We start from the raw sequence: 10,446 nt of genomic DNA, 5'->3' as shown, positions 1-10,446 counted from the left end.
AATGTAAATGTGGCTTTTTCTTCTGCAATAAGCAATATCCTCACCTTGTTTCATTTTAAGTCAGAATAGCTGCGGTCGCTTATTTAAAACTATAGAACGCACAATGGGCTGTGGATAGAACTTTGTAAACAGTGTGTCATTTCTTGCAGTTGGTTTTTCAAAGCCCTCAGCAGGAAGGATGCCGAACGACGCCTTCTCAGTGCTGGTAACACACACGGTGCTTTCCTCCTTCGAGAGAGTGAATCCACCAAAGGTAATTTGTTTAGATCACCATTTCCTCTGTTATTAGGAAAATGACAAAAAGATTGGAGAGGGAACCTTAAAAGCAACTTTGGAAAAGGGTCATTGGGTGCCTTACAATTATGATAGCAGTCTTCCAACATTTGAGTGCTGTCACAGAGAAGAGGGGGGTCATCCTATTTTCCAAAGTATGTGATGGCCGACTTCTGACAAGCAAAGTCCATGGGGGAAGATGGATTTGCTTAACAACTGCACAATTCACTTCAAAACTGCAGAAATAACAACAACAACAACAACAACAACAACAACAACAACAATAATAAAGTTGGAAGAGACCTTGGAGGTCATCTAGTCCAATCTCCTGCTCAGGCAGGAAACCCTATATGGAGCATTCACCGCTTCTGGAGGCAGGTTGTTCCACTGGTTAAATTGTTCTAACTGTCAGGAAGTTTCTCCTTAGTTCTAGGCTGCTTGTCTCCTTGGTTGGTTTCCATCCGTTGCTTCTTGTCCTGCCTTCAGGCGCTTTGGAGAATAGCTTGACTCCCTCTTCTTTGGGGCAGCCCCTGAGATATTGGAAGACTGCTATCATGTCCCCCCTCGTTCTTCTCTTCCTTAAAGTGATTTGCTTAACAACCATGGCAAAAAATAAATAAATCATAAAATTGGGGGCAACCCACTTAGCAACCATCCTGCTTAGCAAAGGAAATTTTGGTTCTAACTGTGGTTGTAAATCAGTGACCATTTGTAAATGTGTGCCTTAGGCAACGGCTCAAAAAAGTCAAGAAGGCAGCCCCAACAAAAAGAGGGAAGACCTGCCCCATTTAATCCCATAAAAGGGATGGAGCTTTAATTGCTTCAAGGTGGCTGCCATTTTTACTTTTTTTGACTGCTTCCCTATGGGCACCGACCTTTTTCACCAAAAGGCAGAAGCTTTTGTGATCAAAAATGAGAAAAATTATTAATTAATGTATCCCTTTGAATGTAGCTCTCTTCCTACAATACACATTTAGTTTGAACTCCTCTTGACTCCCAAGTCCTTTTTTCACCTGTCCCAGCCAGGAAGGAAGCGTTTTGGAGGAAGGAAAGTGATGCCTGCCTTTCTTGCTCTGAGAAAGGAACAGAAAAGTAACCCCGTTCTGTTTCTCCCCAGGCTCCTTCTCCCTCTCTGTGCGAGATTTTGACCAGAACCAAGGAGAAGTTGTGAAGCACTATAAGATACGAAATATGGACAACGGCGGGTTCTACATCTCTCCTCGTATCACCTTTGACAGCTTGCACAGCCTGGTAGAACATTATACCAGTAAGGCTAAAGACACTGCTGGAGCCTCTTTTGGGTGGGACTGGGCTTCATAGAAGGAGCGTTTGGGTCCCCCAACGCCAAGGATACTAATGTAAGGACTGCCAAGTGCCACGTGATTCCTGTGGTTTTAGCACCTAATGCACTAACATAGTTGTTGTCCTGGGATTGGCACCATCCAGGGCAGTGTTTCTCAACCTCAGCAACTTTTGAGATGTGTGGACTTCAGTTGAGAAGCACCATTCTAGAAGATGCTTTTTGAGTTGTAAAAATGGCTCCACAGATGAGAAGTTGCCCTTTCTGAGGATAGGGAGATGTTCTTGATGACCTTCCATGCCTCTCCGCTCCTTGTGAAGCTCCAATGCTATGTGCAGACGTGGTCCAGGGCCATCCCTTTGGCCTACTTACTCTTCTCCTTTGCATCATCCTACTCATAGATAACGCGGATGGGCTTTGCACCCGCCTAACCAAGCCCTGCCAAACTCAGAAGCCACAGAAGCCCTGGTGGCAGGATGAGTGGGAAGTGCCCCGGGAGAGCCTGAAACTGGTGGAGAAACTGGGAGCAGGGCAATTTGGTGAAGTCTGGATGGGTAAGTGGGGTGTGGATTCATGCATACACTGCTCAGTCATGACTTGCAGCAATTCAAGAAGCTATACTTTTATTAGAAAAGACTGCTGTTATTATTATTACTACTACTACTACTATTACTATTTTATCCCATTTTTATTCTTTGAATATCCTTCTATGTAATCCTTCTTCGTCCTACTTTCCCCATAACATCAACCCTGTGATGTGATGTGGGGCTGAGAGAGAGTGACTGGCTCAAAGTCATCCAGTTGGCTTTCGTGCCTAAGGCGCAGTGGTGGGATTCAGCCAATTTGCACCATTTCGGTAGAACCGGTAGCTAATTTTTTGTTGCCCAGGCCCAGAATGGACTTCCGGAAGCGGCATCCACACAGAGAACCGGTTGTTCACCTATTTGAATCCCACCACTGCTAAGTTGGGACTAGAACTCACCATTTCCTAGTGATTGGCCCAAAGTCACCCAGCCAGTTTTCATATCTAAAGCGGGATTAGAACTCTCTGTCTTCTGTTGGTTGGCCCAAAGTTACCCAGTCAGCTTTGGTGCCTAAGGAGCGACTAGAACTCACCATCTCCTGGTGATTGGCCCAAAGCCACCCAGCTGGCTTTGATACCTAAGGCAGGACTAGAACTCATCGTCTCCTAGTTCCTAGCCTGGTGCCTTAACCAGTGAACCAAACTGGCTCTCATGATAGCAAAGATTAGTTTAGAAAGAAGCCATCTATACTTCCTGATATTTTTCAATTGACAATAAAGAACTTCATGCAGGTGTTTAATATCCAATTTTACCCACCAAATGTCATTGTCTTAATTGTCTGCTCTTTAAAAAATTACTGAAGTAATTTTACATAGTGATGAAGTAGAATTTTTAGTATAGATCAGCTGCTGAGCTTTTAATTTAGTTTCTGTCACAGTGCTGTATGTAAACATTAGCATTTGCTCTTTCCTGCAGCCTGAACTGCCACAAATTGTTTGTGGCAGGAAATGACTGCTGAGAAACAATGGTTGTCTTGGCATCACAATGTGAACCAGATCAGTTGCAAACACGGAGGCCACATTTGCAGAACACGGTCCGCTTGGTTAGCTTCAGTCTCAGCTAGCTTCTTCATGGCTTGTGTGAATCCAACTCACTTGATTGCTGCATGTAACAAGACATTGTGCAGATTCAGGAAATGAGTTGATTTCATAACCGAGTGAAGTATGTTGTATGAATACAGCTGCTGGGTTCAAAGAGGCGCGAAGGGCTCAAGACTCGTTGTGTCCTCTGAACAGAGGCATCCACGTGTTTGTGTGCTGAAAAAGTTAAGATGGCAGTCACAATCACGCAACTGAAGTCCTACTCTGTGTTTACATACATGAAGGAAAAAGGCAGGGCTTCAGTTGTGTGGTCCTGGCCACACCAAAGTGGCCATCAAGAGCTTGACACAAGGCAGCATGTCGCCTGATCCCTTTTCCCCATAAACAGGCCTGCTGCTAGATCAAAATGGTGGAGAGGCTGTTTTGATGACCAAAAGAGCTTCCCCTTGAACTGTAGGATTATGTCCAGTGATGGAGAAATTAGGCTTAGCACTGGACCCATATCTTCCCTCTCTCCCTCCACAGGCTACTATAATGGACACACCAAAGTGGCCATCAAGAGTTTGAAACAAGGCAGCATGTCGCCCGAAGCCTTCCTGGCTGAAGCCAACTTGATGAAGAAACTGCGCCATGCACGCCTGGTGCGGCTGTACGCAGTGGTGACTCAAAGGCCCATGTTCATCATTACAGAGTACATGGAAAAAGGTGCGCTTCTGAGGATGTTTCCTCCCATTTCACCTGGATGAAGTTTGGTCCTGACTTGGAAGAGGGAAATTTTGCAGGTTTATTCTGATTCTGTTAGGTTTTATTTTCTAAATGTTCCACATTTCATATTTTTTCTAGGGAAAGTCTCTTCTCCTCTCCTCTCCTCTCCCCTCCCCTCCTTGGAGTCCTTTCAATATGTTGAACAATCCATTCAAAGATCATAAAAAGTGTTACTTTCTGGGCTCTGTTCTTCACCAAGGTGGCTGGGTTTGAGGGAGCGAAGGTTAGCGTGATCAAGAAGATACATAAAGTGTATATAAAAGGAAATTATTAGTGCAAATTGCAGCAATTTATATCCATTTCAGCATATGAAAGGTCTTCCTAATGGTGAGGGCTCCACAACAATGGAGCAGCCTACTTAGAGTCTCTGGGTTCTCCATCTCTGGAGGCTTTTAAGAAGAAGCTGGAGATCCATCTCCACTGGATGCCTTAAATAGTTTTCCTATACACTGCAGAGGGTTGGACCAAATAATCCTTGGGGTGTCTTCCTGCTCTATGGTTCTTTCACTCTAGGATCCTAAAAACCAAAAAATATTATCAGAGTCTTTGGATGGAAAGTAGGAGATAACTGCAGATTTCAGAATAACCTGTCTGGGGATGTGATGGTTACTCACCTCTGGACTCGTCATCTAGGGCAGTGTTTGTCAACTTGGGCAACTTCAAGCTGTTGTGGGCTTCAGTTGAAGTCCAGATACCTTAAAGTTGCTGAAGTTGACAAATACTGCTCTAAGGGGCTTTCCTTCATGGCTGAGTTAAAGTGTTTGCCACCAGTCCTTGAGCTGACTATATCACTATAATATAGAGTACGTACATAAAATTTCTTCCCCCACTGCTGATTGCTATCCTGTTGAAGCTGCCAATGGCAGTGTCTTTATTTACTGTCTGCAGCTTTTAAAGGAAAGAGATCAATAGACCCTTCCGTCCTTATTTCCCTTCTCTCCTATCAAATATGGAAGCTAAGATGAAAACACCCCTCCAATTACTTTCCTTCACAAAGGTTGTAGCCATGGAGGAAACCAGTTGTGACAGATGCATAGATATGTCTGGACATCTAACTCTTGCTCGGAGCATTCACACCTGCTTTGTTGGAGGTGTTCACCTGCTTGAAACCCAAGTGTAGGGCCTGTCTGGAGAAGTGCTAAACCAGGGGTAGGCAACCTTGGCTCTTTTATGACTCGTGGACTTCAACTCCCAGAATTCCCAAGCCATAAGGGTCATAAGGGTGAAAAACAGCCATAAGTCACTTTTTTCATTGCCGTTGTAACTTTGAATGGTCACTAAATGAACGGTGGCAAGTCGAGGACTACCTGTAGTCTATTATTCCCCCTGTTCTTTCAGAGCCAACCAAGTTATTTTGCAGAGTTCCCTTTGCTCTAGATAGTTGGGCTTGGGAGAGATCTTGCAGGACTTGGCACAAGGCAATGGAGAAAAGGAAGGAAATGAAAGGCTCTCGCAATTTAGCTCTCTACAAAAGGAGCAAAGCCTGCCAGGATACAAAAATAGTTGGGGGATCTGGGAGGGATTTCCTGCCAGCTATTCTCTCCATCTTCACGAGGCTGCAGCAAAGCTAGGCTCCCTCCAACCCTGAATTAGCCATCAGGCGGAATAACAGCATGCTTAAGGGAAGGGAGGCACCACGGAGTACCCCCCTCCAGCTATCCGGCCATTAACTCTCTCCTGGCCACAGTTAGCATTCAGCCTCCAAGGAGTCTTAATGTCTTGTCAATTAAGCCATGGAACAGCCAAATGGCATTGCTGCTTTTAGGGTACCAATTGACCTTCATCCAACTCTGGACTCTTCTCTCTGTGGATTAAGCTAGTGGTGGGCTCTTGTATTTGAACTTTATAGTGCATCAACAGTAGTCCATTCCCTCTTCCATCCCAAAGCCAAAGGCTCAGATGTTCTGCATGTTTGACACCAACCCATTAAGCATTACTAATTTTGTATTTGTGTATTTATAACTGAAGAGGCACTGAGCACATTCTGACTGATGATTTCCCCTTCTTCCTTCTAGGCAACCTGGTAGATTTTCTCAAAGCTGCAGAAGGCACTAAATTAACAATTTATAAACTGCTAGACATGTCAGCACAGGTACGAACAAAATAATATAATGGGGTGAGAAGATATAAGCAAACAGAATGGCTGAGGAGGAGCAAATAGTGAAAATGCCTTTTATTGGGGCGGGGGGGGGTGTTAATGGGTAGAAAACTTATTTTTAGGCATGAAAAGAAATGGTAGAAACAGCTTCTGCTGAACCAGGGAATTTAGTTGGCTGTAGCTAGAATCTCTCCAGAACAACAATCTCACAAGATCCTTAAAAAGAGATCTAACCTAGAAGTAAGGAGAAACTTTCTGACAGTGAGAACAATTAATCCATGGAACAGCTTGCCTCCAGAACTCTCACTGGAGGTTTCTAACAAGAGATTGGAAAGCTATTTGACTGGAATGGCATGAGGCTCCTGCCTTGAGCAGGGGATTGGACTAGAAGACCCCTGAAGACCACCCAGCCTTATGATTCTATGTTTTATGCTATGGTGTGTGCATTATTCATTTTCATTTCTGGGATGGCCAAAAGCCTTGACTTTTCCAGGGAGCGTTTGCTGTTTCCTCTCCTTAAGTACAAGGCAAGCATGTCCACCTAGTGATCTCCACGCTAGGCAATTATCCAATTCAGTTTGTTAATTGAAGAAAGCAGCCAGACCTCTTGTCCTGGGAATCAGAAAGGCTGCAGGTTAAAACAAAAACAGGCTCTGGTGCCCACTTGGAGCAAAAGAAAGAGGAGGAGGATTCAGGGGGATGTATGTATGTATGTATGTATGTATGTATGTATGTATGTGTATATAAATAAATGCTAAGATGTTTTTTCAGCCTGTTTTACAGCAGGAGGGTTGTGAGGATTCATGGGAAAGGAAGGGAGTTACACTTGACCTGAGTGCTTGGGAGGAAAGCTAGGGTGGAAATGCAGCACAAAAGTGTGTGATGTGTCTCTCCTCTTTGCCCACCAAGATAGCAGAAGGAATGGCCTTCCTGGAGAAGAAAAACTATATCCATCGTGACCTGCGGGCTGCCAATATCCTTGTGTCCGAAAGCCTTTGCTGCAAGATTGCAGATTTTGGGCTGGCCCGCCTTATGAAGGACGATGAATACACTGCTCAAGAAGGTGGGTCTCTTCTTGCCCCTTGGCCTTGCTCAGCAAGCAAAGCTTCTTCCTCCTTTGGGGGGGGGGAAGGACTGCACGGAGGGTGTCAAAAAATTCAAACTTCAAACACCCAATCCATTTTTACGTGTGGGGTGCAATGCATGTCAAAAGGAGAGAGGGGGGGCTTTGATTGTGCATTCAAACTTTCTTAATCTTTTCTTTTTTTAACTCCCTTAGAAACACTCTTGCTATGACTTCATTCTTCTGAATGGGCAGATCAGGGTCCATGAATTATTCTGAAGATGGAACTGGGGTGTGGGAGGGAAGCAGTTAGGACAGATGACCTTATGCATAGGTACTATGTACACTGATTCCAAAAGTGTTTCTCAACCTTGATCACTTTAAACTGTGTGGACCTCAACTCCCAGAATTCTGGAATTGAAGTCCACACAGTTTAAAATGACCAAGGGTGAAAAACACGGGACCACAATTGATCCTTAGAATGCAGGTGTGTGATGCACACCCAAGCTAGGCTAAAGGGTCAGAATCCTTTCTCCCGATAGGAAAACTGCCCCACTGTTTTAGAGCTGCAGCTGGGGTCTTCAAACTTGGCCCTTTTATGACTTGTGGACTTCAACTCCCAGAATTCTGGCTGGCTGAGGAACTCTGGGAGTTGAAGTCCACGAGTCATAAAAGGGCCAAGTTTGGAGACCCCTGCTCCAGCCCGTCTCCTGAGAAAGTTGTAGCCCACCAGCTTTGCCTTGTGCAACAGCCAGGAAAGGCCATGAAAGATAAAGCTGCCTGCAACCCTGGTAGGATGGAATTTGTGATTTTGACTGCAGATCCTTGCACGCTGTGAGCCACTGTTTTTCAACCTCAGCAGCTTTAAGAGGAGGGGGGCCTCAATTCCTAGAATTTTAAAATATTTTAAAGACCCCAGTGATTCTGCGGGATTCTGAGGCACTTTATTTAATTTGTACCCTACCTTTATTATTTTTACAAATAAGTCAAGGTGGTGCACATATCCAACACACCTTCTGCCTCCTGTTTTCCCACAATAACCCTGTGAGGTGGGTTGGGCTGAAACGGAGCGACTGGCCCAAGGTCAGACGTATCAAGGATGACTGAAGGTCCAGGAACAGGAAAATTCTCTGTAATGTGCTGGTCATCAACAAAAGTCTGATTTTTACAGATGAGGAACACTTCTTCTAAGGATGTGTACATGAAGGAGATGTGGCATGAAATGCTGGCATTCCAGAGTGTGCAGCTCCTTCTTGTGGCCAATGCAATGAAATTTACTAGTTTTCCTCTTGGGGAAAATTAGCCTTTCTTTTTCAGCCTTCCAACTCTCCCGATTGGCTGAAACTCAGTTTCTGAATTCACGGCCCGCAGAGTAAGGTAGTTCTGGGAATTAAAATCCAGAGGAAACAGGTGGGTCTAACTCTGCATCAAGATATCATTCTTACCCTCTTAAGATTTCTTCCTTCAGGAGCAAAGTTTCCAATTAAATGGACAGCCCCCGAGGCCATCAATTATGGAACATTCACCATCAAATCAGATGTCTGGTCATTTGGGATCCTACTGACTGAGATCATTACTTATGGCCGGATCCCTTACCCAGGTCAGTAAGTAGCAATCTATTTCCATTTGTGATCCATACAAAATAAGGTTGCCTTTGTCTCAATCTTCCTCCTTCCGTTATATGTTCAAGATGGACAGTATTTAATATTTATTTGTTATGTATATGTAGGGGTGTGGGTCTATACCAGGGGTAGGCAACCTTGGCTCTTTTATGACTCGTGGACTTCAACTCCCAGAATTCCTAGCTGGCTCAGGAATTCTGGGAATTGAAGTCCATGAGTCATAAAAGAGCCAAGGTTGCCTACCCCTGGTCTATACATATGTTGTACATAGTATGTGTATCATGTATGTGTTTCACTTTGAGAGCAGGCAACTAAATTTCATTTTTTAATGTGTGCCGTTGTGCCCACAGTAAAAAAAATGACAATAAATCCATCCATCTATCTATCTATCTATCTATCTATCTATCTATCTATCTATCTATCTATCTATCTATCTATCTATCTATTGCAAGGTTTTTCAAACTTGGCAGCTTTAAGATTTGTGGACTTCAACTCCCAGAATTCCTTAGCCGGCCACAGTTGCTGGACGATTCTGCAAGCTGAAGTCCACGCATCTTAATTGCTGAGTTGAGCAACTCTGCTGCAAGGTAAAGAGCCTGGGGGGAGCATCGCCACATCTTTTGGGGGGTGCTTTATGTTGCATCCTTTGCGGAGGGAACTGCCCCACCTGGACCCCATCCCCGTTCTCACTTGCTGCTTCTCTTCTGGCTCCAGGAATGAGCAATCCAGAAGTCATCCAAAACCTGGAACGAGGGTACCGGATGCCACAACCGGATAACTGTCCAGAAGAGCTGTACAAACTGATGCTGCAATGTTGGAGGAATAACCCAGAGCAACGGCCCACTTTTGAGTTCCTGAAAGGGGTCCTGGAGGACTTTTTCACTGCCACGGAAGGACAATATGAGCAGCAGGTGTAAAGATGGCTTCAAACCAGGATCCATGGTACACTATTCTCACAACCAACAGAAAAGATGCTCTTTTGAAGACTTCGCCCTGCATCCAAGATGGCGGTGGGGGGGTAGGATGGAGAAGAAGGGCTTATTGGGACCCCAATGACTTCCAGAGTTCCTGATCTCTGGCAAACTTCCCCCTTTTTTCAAAAGGAAAAGAAAACCAACATTCAAAGGTGCCCAGAAGAACTGAGACGGAGAGTTCTCGCACATGCTCAGCAGGCCGAAGCTAGCCTTTTATTATTATTATTATTATTATTACTTTTTGCTTCAGCTGCTCTGTAGAAGGCACATGCACCCGGTATACCGTAGCTAGTCTCGGCTTATGACCGTGTTGAACCTGGCAATTGCGGTTGTAGGTTGCGACAGTCGTAAAGCAAATGACCAGACCTGTTTGTACGGCCTATTTTGCAGCGCCCTTAAAGCAAAAACTGGTCATTAAGCGAATCTATTTTTTGCTACGGGGCAGTTTTTTCCAGAAATTTAAAGTAAAACGCTGGTTTCCAACAAAACCATTGTAAATGGAGGTCATGTGTCTTTGAGGGAGGGGGAGCATCAGAACTTCAAATCTAAGTCATAAGTAGCTTTGGGGGGGAGTCTCTTGTAACTTCGAGTGGTCGCTAAGAGACCAGTTGTAAGTTGAGGATTAGCTGTACAAATAAAGAAGCACTGGAAGGCTGTTTCTTAAGGCAACGGTCCTCGAGGACGTTGGCTTTTCTGGGATTGGAACCAGGCCTGGAAGCTGAACAAA

General features: G+C 44.6%; 1 protein-coding gene across 3 annotated transcripts in view; it reads left to right on the top strand.

Moving 5' to 3' along the window:
- LCK (LCK proto-oncogene, Src family tyrosine kinase) overlaps positions 1-9,911 on the top strand; it is a 17,563-nt gene extending 7,652 nt beyond the window's left edge. For 2 of the 3 annotated variants that reach the window (XM_015813701.1, XM_029283686.1), the window contains exons 5-12: positions 150-253; positions 1,391-1,540; positions 1,975-2,127; positions 3,723-3,902; positions 5,978-6,054; positions 6,970-7,123; positions 8,592-8,723; positions 9,460-9,911. In XM_015813701.1, the coding sequence (XP_015669187.1) occupies positions 150-253; positions 1,391-1,540; positions 1,975-2,127; positions 3,723-3,902; positions 5,978-6,054; positions 6,970-7,123; positions 8,592-8,723; positions 9,460-9,662 (1,153 nt within the window). In that variant the 3' untranslated portion in view covers positions 9,663-9,911. The remainder of the gene's footprint in view (positions 1-149; positions 254-1,390; positions 1,541-1,974; positions 2,128-3,722; positions 3,903-5,977; positions 6,055-6,969; positions 7,124-8,591; positions 8,724-9,459) is intronic. The other variant, XM_029283687.1, reaches the window with a different exon arrangement.
- Positions 9,912-10,446: the final 535 nt, after the last annotated feature.

This window comes from Protobothrops mucrosquamatus, unplaced genomic scaffold, assembly GCF_001527695.2.
Source record: "Protobothrops mucrosquamatus isolate PMUCROS unplaced genomic scaffold, P.Mucros_1.0 scaffold182, whole genome shotgun sequence".
Classification (NCBI taxonomy): domain Eukaryota; kingdom Metazoa; phylum Chordata; class Lepidosauria; order Squamata; family Viperidae; genus Protobothrops; species Protobothrops mucrosquamatus.
Note: the sequence above shows the minus strand (reverse complement) of the source record. Positions and strands in the feature narration are given on the sequence as shown.